The sequence below is a fragment of the Medicago sativa genome, chromosome 5, assembly GCF_051527215.1.
Source record: "Medicago sativa cultivar Bolivia chromosome 5, Bolivia_mono, whole genome shotgun sequence".
NCBI lineage: Eukaryota > Viridiplantae > Streptophyta > Magnoliopsida > Fabales > Fabaceae > Medicago > Medicago sativa.
The window spans coordinates 26,789,012-26,801,165 of NC_140753.1; the positions used below are offsets into that span (position 1 = coordinate 26,789,012).

Here is a 12,154-nt window from a genome sequence, read left to right on the forward strand (position 1 = left end):
AAATTTAGTAAACTTGTAACAAACATAGACATGTATATTTCTATCATTTTATTCTCAGAAATCTATGAATGTAACTCGAAACAAACGCACCCTAATGTCTTTCATTTCCTTTAAAATTAAGCAATTAACATCTCAAGTCAAAACTTTTAATTTCTTACCATTTATATTCCAGAATTTAATTTTCAAGCATTTCTATTCGCAATTTTGGTTTGCCAGGTCCGAGTTCGTTATAATTTGCACGAGGAAAACCGAAATGCTGATTAGCTTGCTAATTACAATTTATCTTTGGATTTTTTATACTTACGTGGTGGAATCTCCTCCTAATGATCTCCATAGTTTGTTTTTTGATGATATTTCTAAGGCTTGCATGCCTAAGAGTACTCGTCTAGCTTCTTAGTTTTGTTTTTTCCGAGCTTAGGCCTTCTTTTGTACCAAAAAAGAAAAAATAAGTGTCCCAGTCTTTCATTTCAACAACTTTTAGCCTTTTATATTGAGCTGCTATTGTTCATGTTTTTGCATGTTTAGAATAATTTCTCATATCTCATTCTTAACAAACACCAATATCTGGATATCATATAGTATTTCTCTTGGACAGTATACAAAAATCGAATAAAGCAATATAACATTCATTCCAACTCCATATTCTACGTGCTTCTATTAGGGGAAGCATTTCATTCTCTGCAAAGCAAAAAAATATATAATGTGTTAACCAGTGGAACAAACAATATGGTATTAGCTTATGACTTACGTCTTGAATTTGGTCGCATTTATTACCTGTCTTTCAACTTCAATGGCTGATGCAGCTAATCTACGCTTCAAAACTGATCTTTCTTGCTCACAAGTTTCTGCCTCCGTGTCTAACAACAAATGCAACAAGCAAGATTTAAAACGGGAAACAAAAGAAACCAACTCACAACAAAGATTTCGGTAAAAGAACAAAGAGAAACAACGCCGATGTAACCTTTTTTTAACAGCAAATGCTTTAGTTGTTATCTCAATAGAAATTGATATCTAGTCATTGATCTCCTCCGGCTCTTCAAACTTTAGCTTAAACTAGTTGAACTATTCAACCCCCGCAACCAAATTATAACTAGATAGCCAAGACGAGATGGTGTGTTATACATCTATTTGTCCATATAGTAAAAGAAGGCCAAGCACATGATAAAAGATTAAAACCTGTTACTCAAATAACTAAGGACGATTTTTTATCTCATTATTGTTCAAATTTGGGCAAATATATCCACTATCGTGACTTGCTTTCTTGCAAGAAACAATGAATATATCGTGAACGGAAAAGCCAAAGGGGTAGGTATAGCTCTAATGCTCAAGTTAGATTAGGTATATGGAGATAGCTGTGACATGAGCGGTGTGCATACCGGAGTGAAGGAATGGTTCAACTCAAAGCGGATTCCCTACAGTCATTAGAAAGCCACATTCACACAGTCAGTGTGTTCAGAGCAGTCCAATCTTGATCGGATAGTCTAGAAAAATGCAGATTTGGTTTTCATATTACCAATTTAAAAATTCCGAACTTTAATGATCGGACGGCTCTGAAAATACTGGCTGTGTGCTACAAGATTTCTCTGACTGCAGGGAATCTTGGTCCAGTTCTACTGAACCCATCTTACACAATAGGGATTTTGTCTCTCACTACTAAAGGAGTTCTGAAGGGTCGTGTGATGGGAACATAGTTGTATTTGGAAATGGCTATGGTTGGAGGTCTATACCGGTAATGGTTGAGAGATCATCTATATTAATAGACTCTGGAAAGTGGAGAACGGCCTAGAGTGTTTTGAATCTTTGGTCATTGTTAAGCCTCATCCAGGTTTGTTTGAGTTAGATTATGGCTTCCACGGGCACAGGTCCTATCTTAAAATAGCTTAAAACGACTTATCCCCATCTGAGAGCATTGGGGAGTTTTTATTGCATATTCCACCCTTTCTCTGGGTGTATGTATAAAACATCCAATATGGTGTGCTTAATCAGTAGTAATGGCGGAGATCGGCCTTTGGAGAGGAATTTTTTTTGGTTTGGTGTTGGTTGAAAACTAACACTAAAGGTTTTTGCTATGCTTTACATCAATGGTGCACTCACCCTTTACGGTGCTTGGCAGCAAGAGGTTCTGTTAGAAGCTGAGTTTTTAGTTGGGGGAATGGCTCGGCTGTGTTGCTTGTTCTTTAAGGTGTGTTTGCAAGTTGGGTTTGATATCATGTTGTTCTTTATATTTATTTATTTTTAAATATCAAATATATATCAAAATATAGACTTAACCCTCCAAAATCTTCCCCTCCCAAACCTTCCAAAAACCAACTTGCAAACACACCCTAGGGAACAAGTTTTTGGTTGCAACTTTGTTTAAGCATGTGCTATGTCTTATTATACTGGTTGTGATTTTGTTGTCAGTGCAGTTATGGTGAGAAGAAAATTCCGGTATTTTGGTTTATTGTATCCTTATGTTGATTTGTATTTGAGTGGTTTGTATTAGAGTCGGTCAGTGGCTTTCTGAGTGCAATACATGTTACTGGGAATTTTGGTGGATTTGGGAGTCTCTAGTGGATCTGTTGTGTGATCACTCGTAGATCTTTATCCATTCCAATTTGTTTTGGTTGTTGTAATCTTTTTCAAATCCTTTCACTTAATTGGCCATGTACAAAAATATTATAAGACAGTTAATCCATAGTTAGTTTCGCTCTGATTTTTATATCAATGGTCCCTATATTATATTATTTTGGATATCAGACTCTCAAGTTCCAATTTGTTGGATTTTTACCGACAATTAGGCTTCAATTTGGACCATATGTTACATTTTTATAAAGGTCTTGGACTCAAATTTCTATAAAGATTTGATCACTTTGTTTCAAATTTTCAAAATATTGGTCCCTAACACAATGCAGGGCAGGGTTGATGCTCAAATAAAAATACTATTGGGGAGAAAATTTCAAATCAGATGAAACTATAGGGAATAAATGTTTAGTTCAACTTAATAGCCACAAAGATAAATATTTTTGTTTTTCCGGTTTTCTCTAAAAACAGACTTATGGTTGAAAGATTCTTACCATAGTAATATGATGAGAGGATAGTGATGCGCTCCGTTGGCTGGAAAAGGGAAAACAATATGATATAAGTACACTAAAAAACTTAAAAATAAAAGAACAAATGCTAAGCATGTGCGCATTTGTTCTGATAGAAATCCAACTATAAATCAATCCATGAAACAGATAGCAACTACAGAGACGCAAGTTAGATGCCCCTTCATGTTCTCTTCAAAATGTAACAGTCAAATTTGAGAGTTCAAAATTACTGATTGCATAAGAGATACTTGAAAGTTGGAGGTAAAGCCAATAAGTTACAAAACATATGATGCTAACTTAGCATTCACAAAAAGTCATAAGCATACGAAATATTTGAAATACTGATTTATAGTTATTCACTTCATGCTCAGATAAACACAAACGTTTGCTGTCATTTGATTATAGTTTTCTGAAATATTCTCTAATAAACCACCCTCAATTTAAGCTACATATTACTATATGAGCATTGCTAGGGTCACTCTCTCAGTCACTCCTAATAACACTCGCTCAACGAATGCAGCAACGTCGCCTACTTATTAAACGATGTACCAGGTGACCAATTCTACTTGTGTCTATAATTTTAAGGATTTTTATTATTAAAACCTAAAAACAATGTTATTCCAAAAACAAAACAAAAAAACCTAAAAGCAATGTCACGCAGCCTTTGTGTTTGTCCTTTCTTCTTTTTCTTCTAAAACTCTATGGAGAAAAACTCAATGTTATGGCAATTGACAGGCACGAGTTGGCATTGAACTAAAAATGGGTTTTCTTTTTCCTTTCTTTTGATGAAAACAAAAATGGGTTTCGATGGTTGAGTAAACAGGAGAAAGCTTGAATGAGATAAGAGGGATGGTAGTGAGATTTGTAACAGGGATACTGTAGTGATTGAGGAAGACACATATTACAACCAAGACTTCATAAGATCTTGTGAAAGTATCTTCCCTCTTATTCAGGGGAAGGGTGCAAGGTGTTGTGGGGTAATTTGTGGTGGGTGAAGTTGAGGAATGGTGGTGTCAGTGGTATCCAGTTTGAGAAAGATGGTGAGATGAGGGGAAAAGATTAAACCGGTTGCCAATTACAAGGGTTATGAAAGTGGGTGTCGGGCTTTAGGATTGGGAGAGTGTCCAAGAGAGAGTGCATGAGCCGTTGACGCTAGCATCTCTCATTACTATATACTCCTACAGGTCTTGAATATAAGTAAAAAATAAAAAATAAAAACTCACACACTTTAAGAAAATTAGTAAATATCACTTAAGTTACTTCATATAATAAAAATATGTGTATTGTCCAAATTACACTAAATTGAAACTTGTTTTTCATGAGAATAAAAGGTAATTGGAATCATAAATTCAAAATAAGTTGAATGGTTATGCCATTAAATAGTATCAAAGTAGTTCAAATTTGTTTATATTTTAGACTACAAAAGTTGGATGTTATATATATGCATTCAAATTCTAAGGATTTCCCGCCCCCCTTTTCCTTTCTCCCAAAAACACAAGTCTCAGGCTCTCCATCTCTGCCCCTTGCTTTCACCTCAAAGTAAACAATCAAAGCATGCAAAAATCTATCATCTATGAACTTCCAAGAAATGTAAATTCATTTAAACAATGACTGAACATTAAATGAAGGGGGAAAAGGAGCAATACACAAGAAAGATAAGATTTTCGAGTATACCATGACAAATATTCCTTCTTTACGGGTGGGTAGTTGCTCAAGCTTTGTCAATGTATCGTCACCTTTAGTAACTTTTCCAAATATTGCATACTGAAAACAGCTGTTATATCAGCATATCAATTACAAAATAGAATCCTCCGAAATGTTTGGAGTTTATAGTTACCTCACCTTTCCATCAAGATGAGGAGAATTTCCCAGCAACATTGAAAAAGAGGATCCACCACTATCTGGATCGTCATGCCTATAAGAACAAACTGCATTCATTAGGTCTTCCAACAATTGCTCAAACCAAAGGTGAAAATAGTTTCAGAAATGTTGAGCATGATATGTGTGTGCATGCACATTTAATAGCATTAAAACCGCAGCAGTGTGAAGCTCAAATGAGCTCTAATATGATTGTTGAAAATGACTCAATGCAATATAGCAAGAACATTACATCAAAATTAAGCAACTAGCAGGTGAAAATATTTTAATTTTACATTCAAGCATAGAAATCAATACTTGAACTGAAGTTAAATCTAGTACTTGTAAAACCATATATGCAACTTAATGATGAACAAAAGAGAAACGACAACAACACAAAACCAAGAACTCGAAAAGAAATAAGGTTACAACCAACAATCACCATCATAAGAAACCTAACCTTCCCATGGAAAGAATACCCCGGACATGTTTGACATCGCTAAATTCACCAACAACTGTCTTTTCAGCTTCTCTTCTTTGTTCCTCATTCATGGGAGCAGATCTTCCATTCGCAACATCTGCTACTTGGGCTACAAATCCCTTATCTACCTAAGCATTGAATTAACCAAAACCATTCACTTTCACTGCAACAGCAATACTAAAGTCACACCAAACAACTTTATAAATAATCAACGCTCAATTGCTTTGTAATTGTTTAGATGAGAACAGTACCCGAAAGAAATGATTGGTGTTATAGCCTCCAAGTCTCACAAGCTTGAAAATGTGGTCAACTGTTTTGGGTGCAACAGTTGGATAGAAACCAAACTCAATATCTCCATAATTTGTCTGCATTCACGAACACAAGAACTTGAGTTGACAAGTTCATAAACATTTTTCAACTGGTAGCTTATATTACAATTCTTGATAGAACTCATAAGTGAGACAAAAGTGTAGAAAAGTGAAATGGAATAATATTGATTATGAGAGAGTTGTTGTTACATCAAGTAGTACTTTGAGGCATATACAGCCAATTAGACCAACCAACTCCTAATCAATCTAACTAATATGTAACTAACTTTTACATCGCAAATAGCTTATATAGGTTATGAAAACAACTTATAGTTTATATGAAAATATTTTGACTTTATTTTATCTTTTGTTATAAAAATAGCTTATACATAAATACTTATATGATAAGCGTTTATGCTATACGCACATAAATAAGTTGTTTATTCTAATAGCACCAAAACCAACAATAAAATTGATATCAATGGAAAGAAACAATTTGCATAGCAAGATGGGATTTTTTTTCACCATTTGAGCTACCTTTTTTTTAATTATCGATATCTGACCTAAGGACCGACTAATCTCGAGGATCAATCCCACCGTCCACTAGCGGGGCCCATTTAAAACCATATCAAACTTTGTACTTACAAAAACTCAAGTCCCACATTGAAAAGATAGAACTCTTGATAAGACTATACAAAGAGAGACACTCCTTAATCCTCGCCTTACAAGCCGGTTTTATAAGGATGAGTGAGCCCCAACTTAATCCTCGCATTACAAGCTGGTTTTATAAGGATGAGTGAGCCCCAATTTTCAACATGGTATCAGAGCATATCAATTCGGGCAACCTACCTATCCACGCACCATGCCCAATAGTGTTGGGCATGAGGGGGTGTGTCCACATAAACTAACTAGCACTAAGATTCAAACCCTGAGACCTTGCGAGGAGCACACTTCAAGGTCTCAACCTACACCATCAGCCCACTGATTGAACTACTTGATTCAAATTTTCACTCATACCGAATATAACTAACTAAGATCTTCTAAATTTTCTGAATCAACAAAATGGGGTCCAAAGTTTGAGCTTTTCAATCACTCAAAAACTAACAGATAACCATGGAAGCACTCGAAATGGATTAAACGCTATTCACTCTTTGAACTTTTACTACAAATTGAAACAATTACAAGTAAAAAAGTGAAGAAAACCTGAAAGACGACACGGGTTGATCCCATTTGGGGTTCAAAAGAAGAAATCAAAAATGCAAAAGCCAACAAAAGAATGAATCTTAGGCTCAACATTTCAACCAACGTCGGAAATTGAAGTCAACCGTCGGAAATTCAGAAATCTGAAGCTTTTGTTTGATCGGTTGGTCGTAGCAGGACTGTCTGAGGTGAGGTACTGCATATGTAACTAGTAGTTTTAACCTTTTAAAATATTTTTATTTTTCTAGTAAGATTTTAATTCTCTTACAAATAAAATTGTTAAATATATTTTTTCGTCCTTAAAAATCTACGACCTTTGTTTCAAGCTAAATTAGTCCACCTAAATTGGTTGAAGAGAATCGAACTTGAGACTTTTTGGAAAATCACACTCCTAGATCCTAAGACAATACTATCAGGTCAACCCAAGTGGATTAATCAAATGATTTGTTGTTGTTATGTTTCAAAGAAATTGTCCTTCTCTTTGAATAATTTACGCATGGTCCAATTTTACTAAAACTTTACAAATGTGATACGAGAGAAAAGATAAAAACCCAGGAAGAGAGATTCGTACCAGTAATTGCCTTAAAGTTGATCACCCTCCCCTATTACCAAAAAGAGAGACTTTCTTCATCGAAGAGGAAGGCATCCCCAAGTCGGTCGAGCATTGTGATGTGTTTCTAGAGGCCCAGCATTTGAATACATACCTATCATTGGCCGCCACACTTTCCTCTTGAGAGACGGGGGCTCAGTTAACAACAACAATGATAGTAACCCGAAGAAGAAAACGAGAGATCGATGGTCAAAGAATTACAATAAAGGCTACAAAGTGGAGGAGAGAGGACAACAAAATCATAACAAAAACAAAGAAACAAAAAAAAAGAGGGAGAGAGAAAGCAAAGTCATAAGGGGGGAATTGGTGTACGATCATAAGGTACAAGTATTAGGCTTTTTTTATTACTTTTGGAAGTTTAAGGTAAAAATGACCATGAAAATAGACCAGATGACTTCAAAATATTGTGGAACAGGACAAAAATAGTTGAAAGTAAGGGTGAAAAATAAATTTGTAAAAAAAAATTGAATGGCAAAAAGGGTAAAATTGGAATTATAAGTGTTTCTTTGGGGTGAAGGTATAATAAATATAGGAGTATGGGGTAAAATTTCCAAAAACCACATCTAATTGCTAGAGTCGGCCATTTGAAAGGTAGCACAACCCTAGTAAAAACCTAGTTATCTCATTTACGATTCCAGTGTTAGGTTCTAAAGAAGACTCAATGGGCTCATGTTATGGGGATACCTTGGAGTAACTACTGGGGAGGGGGAGAGATCAATATTATAGTGGGTTCACAATCACTTGAGGGGAGTGGAGCGTTAGAACTCTTAGGATGATTTTATTGATCATCTGCATTCCAAAAGGCTCAAAAAATTAGTCTCTTCAGTTGTGTGTGAAGGATAACCTGTTTTCAAAAAAAAAAAAAGGAGTAGAGAAAGTTCCTAAAAAAATTGGAACTTGAAAATCACTTTAAACCAAGTAATTAACTTTCAATTTTCTTGACACAAAACTCAAATGAGAGAAAGCCCAACTTGGTTGTTTTCACCCACTAGATTTTTCTAATATGGATCAATGTATTGGGTTGTGCCAGTATATACACACACATCAAGAATTAATTTAATAAAAATTAACAAGCAAATTTATAAAGCAGTCTAAGTTCTATGTCCACTTTACAGGATTTAAAAAAGCACAGACAAGTTTAACAAACTAGTATAATCGGTTGGTAAAGTGTCAAAACAAAGGAAATTAACATAAACCAAAGTTAAATATGAGATAGAAGAGTTTAAAAATATCATAAAATAGATTAAGGTTCAAAAGCTTTTGTCAAGCTAATTATTCTCCACTGTTGCGCATTCCCTTCATATTTTTGGACCTGAAATATACACGATAAAAATTATTGTCAAACAAGGGTTTTGGCAAGTCTATAAGATATTCTGTTATCTCAATCAATAAATCATAAATTATAAATTATGCTAATTGTGTTTCATATTTTTTACAGACAAATTTATTACCCAATGTTTTTAGAATTGAATTAGATTTTGAACTTATTAGACTTCCTAGTTAGAGAATATTGACTCAAAACTCACCCTATTAACCGTTAAATTCATAAGCATAAAAAAATCTTTAGATTCATTTCGATTTTAAACACTAATATTTACTTCATAATAACATATCATGGCCATCAATTTAGTAAATTAACAATATTTTCTACTAGCTATTGGAAGATTTTACAGATGCCAAAAAAACTTAAGTATTTTTCTACTTACCACAATATGCATTTCATTTTTGATTTACTGGAGTTGATCCTTTTCCTCTGTCATCCTTTTTCTTCTTGATTTTCTTCTTTGAGTGATTGCTTCAATTGTACATAGTTAATAGAAAATTAATCATACAGTCGTACAAGAAAAACAAGATCAATGGTATTATTAGTATTCTAATGGTTAGGTTGGAAATATCTAAAATAAACCAAGAAGTTTATCTAGTTGCTTCTAAATATTACTACTAAAAATGTTGAATTACAAAACAAACAAAAAATAGACAATTTTTTTTATCTTCAATTTAATTTGACTATTATACATTAAAACTACAAAACTAGAGACTGCCTTGTTTCATCTTTGATTTTTATCGACAATTCAACCTTTTGTTATAGATTACTATGATAAAAATCTATGTATACTTGCATATAGTGATAACAATCTATGTATATCTTGGATTTTCACTTTCATTGTATACTTGTTTTATATTTGTCATGCTCTTTGGTCTTTTTCCCTTCAAATTTATCAAAATATTTTTTGGTTGCACCAAACTCTTGGTCAAGTCATGTACAATCTTCTTGTCATCCTCCCTTATTATACCCACAAGTATGGGTCCTTCAAAACTTGGCTTCATCTCATGGTTGTGAACTCCATTAAAAATATGCAATCTTCAATCATTTGTTTCCATACTAGGATATTCACGCAGCATGAACATACACTCACATTTTCCCGAGCTTGTTGCTTCATGCTTCAATCTTTTTTTGATGTTTTTTGATCACCACTCCTTTCACACAACAATTGCAACATTGGATTCTTCAAATTGGATCTACGTATAACAATTGTAAATCCTGCCCTATTTGTTTCACGATGTACCCAATTAAGTAAGCCGTCTCTATCTTTCCATTTAACTTCGTCTGAAAAGAAAAAAGTCGTGTCAACTTCTTTGACACCAAGTGGGGTGACACGGAGTCAACATATGAAGCTTTAAAATGAACGGAAGCTCCATCAATATTTAGTTTGGTTTCAACCTTAGACGGTGCGAACTCTTCGGAATTATCAAAAAAATAAGTTTGTCTCAATCGGATCATCATCCGCGTTTTCAACCACAACTCTAGATAAACAACACATAACTATAAATAAACAACATACTATTGCAATAACATTTAATTCAAAAATAATTCTAAAAAAAATAATAAATAGGCAGTGACTGAGCAATTTGCAAGGGCTGCAACCGCAGTTACTTGCTGCTAAGTCAGCGGTAGTTAGGTACCACTATGTTGCATGTCAGAAAAAACGAAGAAATGACAGAAGAATCTACAAATGTAAACGGGTTAAAAGATGCATTACCTGTTTTTTAACGTCAAATGTTTGCTGGAACCTTCTAGGATTGGTGCTCCAATGGTTTTGGAGAAGGATTGTGGAAAGAAAAAAAATTGATTTGGGGGTTTTTATGGAAGAGGGAAAGAAAAAAAAAGGTGACGATGGAATAGTGATACAGGAGTAGGTTGCTATTATCAGCAAGTTTCATGCACAACGGCTGCTACCACGGTTGTAAGATAACCGGCGGCAGCTAACTGTCGTTGGGATTATATTAGTAATTTCCTGGTGTTTTTAAGCATTTTTTGAAGTGGGAAAAGCAAAATTCCAATTGGAGAACTTCAGCCTTCTTCAAGGTTTCTATTGGCATCCATTTACTAGATGTTTGTAAACCCTACTTTTCACTCCATTTTTTTTTATTTAACTTAAATGTTTAATTTCTACAGACATTCATTTGTAAACCTATTTTTCACTTTTTAAGATTTTTATTTCATGTTCACAGAAAATTATATTAGAGAAAACATACAAGTAAATAATTGGAGAAGAACCCCACCCTCAGTATGTCTTCACTCTTCAATAACGAATGATAATTATGAAGACTTTGATAAGCAGAAAAGTAATATTAAAGGAACCTGACCTTTATCTTATAGGCCTTAGCCTTAATTTTCGGTAGATGCTAATGTTTAGGTTCGATATTACAATATAGAAATGATAGTAATTAATAGAACCGTTGGCCTCCCAGTTTTACGATAGATGCACTTAAACACCACTCTAAGAGGATGGTGAACAAACTAGTAAATCAATAAGCACAATATTACAAACATATGAAGGATTATTAATAGTATAAGTTAACTTAATTAATATGTTTATTTATATATTTTTTAATTATATATATTATTTTTCTCCTTTTAGTTTATACATTTGCTTTAATAGTATAAAAAGTCTTATGATGTTTGAAAAAAAAAATATTTTAAGATTTTTAATGTTAAGCTTCTTAAATTTAAAATATCATTTTGTTTGAATTAAACTAACATGTCCTTCATATGTTTGATTTGAAGGAAACACAATTTGGTTAAATCATTTGGGTTGATCTGGTGGTATTGGTTTGATATCTATGAGTGTACTTCTTTTTTAAGGTTTTAAGTTCAATTTCTCGCCTTATCAATTTGGTTGAGCTAATTTAACTTCTTAAAAAAAGAAAAACGAATTGGTTTGTTCTGATTTCGTGAAAAATATCGTAAAAATCAAATCAAATCGACTAATTTTGGTTTGTACCAACTTGTTTTATTTGTTGAAATTATTTCTAAAAAGTCAAACGATTGGCACAATTACTCAAACAAATCCTATGAACATAAAATTGTCAATCATTGGTATCAACTGTTCACTAAACATAAGATAAGACTACATAATAGTTCCTTCTTTCCCCTTAGAATATGCTAATTTAAGTGCGCAAATAGAAACCCAAGCAAGATTCTTTGCAAGTAGATGTGGAATTTCTTCCATTAAGAAAAGGGTTGGCATATGTTCTTGTGATCACATTTTGGCCAGGAGTGCCAATGAATGAAAACTTTATTCTTTGAATAAATGTTTGGTATTTAGCACATTTCTCAATCAAT

General features: G+C 33.6%; 1 protein-coding gene and 1 long non-coding RNA gene across 3 annotated transcripts; both read right to left on the reverse strand.

Annotated features, from left to right (window-relative positions):
• Positions 1-460: 460 nt before the first annotated feature.
• LOC146921411 (Cyclophilin-like peptidyl-prolyl cis-trans isomerase family protein) lies at positions 461-7,107 on the reverse strand. Of its 2 annotated transcripts, XM_085714844.1 has the most exons (8): positions 6,921-7,107; positions 5,661-5,774; positions 5,389-5,537; positions 4,914-4,986; positions 4,746-4,835; positions 3,057-3,096; positions 775-857; positions 461-678 (listed from the first exon to the last, which is right to left on the reverse strand). In XM_085714844.1, exons 1-8 carry the CDS (start codon positions 7,011-7,013, stop codon positions 658-660), a joined length of 663 nt encoding a protein of 220 aa, XP_085570970.1. In that variant the 5' UTR covers positions 7,014-7,107; the 3' UTR covers positions 461-657. The 2 variants fall into 2 exon arrangements, with proteins under 2 accessions (XP_085570970.1, XP_085570971.1); XM_085714845.1 differs by lacking the exon at positions 461-678 and having other exon boundaries at positions 821-1,090.
• A 381-nt stretch (positions 7,108-7,488) lies between these two features.
• LOC146921412 (uncharacterized) lies at positions 7,489-10,803 on the reverse strand. The gene is made up of 3 exons (XR_015012140.1): positions 10,569-10,803; positions 9,234-9,322; positions 7,489-8,839 (listed from the first exon to the last, which is right to left on the reverse strand). It is a non-coding gene; the product is annotated as an uncharacterized LOC146921412 (long non-coding RNA).
• Between the last annotated feature and the right edge of the window lie 1,351 nt (positions 10,804-12,154).

What these genes read in the sequence shown, in the direction of transcription:
- LOC146921411 (XM_085714844.1), bottom strand. Translation starts at nt 7,013, where the DNA reads ATGTTGAGCCTAAGATTCATTCTTTTGTTGGCTTTTGCATTTTTGATT. An exon ending in CTCCTCATCTTGATGGAAAG is followed by an intron (nt 4,836 to 4,913) that starts GTGAGGTAACTA and finishes AGCTGTTTTCAG; the next exon opens with TATGCAATATTTGGAAAAGT. An exon ending in AAGAAGGAATATTTGTCATG is followed by an intron (nt 3,097 to 4,745) that starts GTATACTCGAAA and finishes TCCCTTTTCCAG; the next exon opens with CCAACGGAGCGCATCACTAT.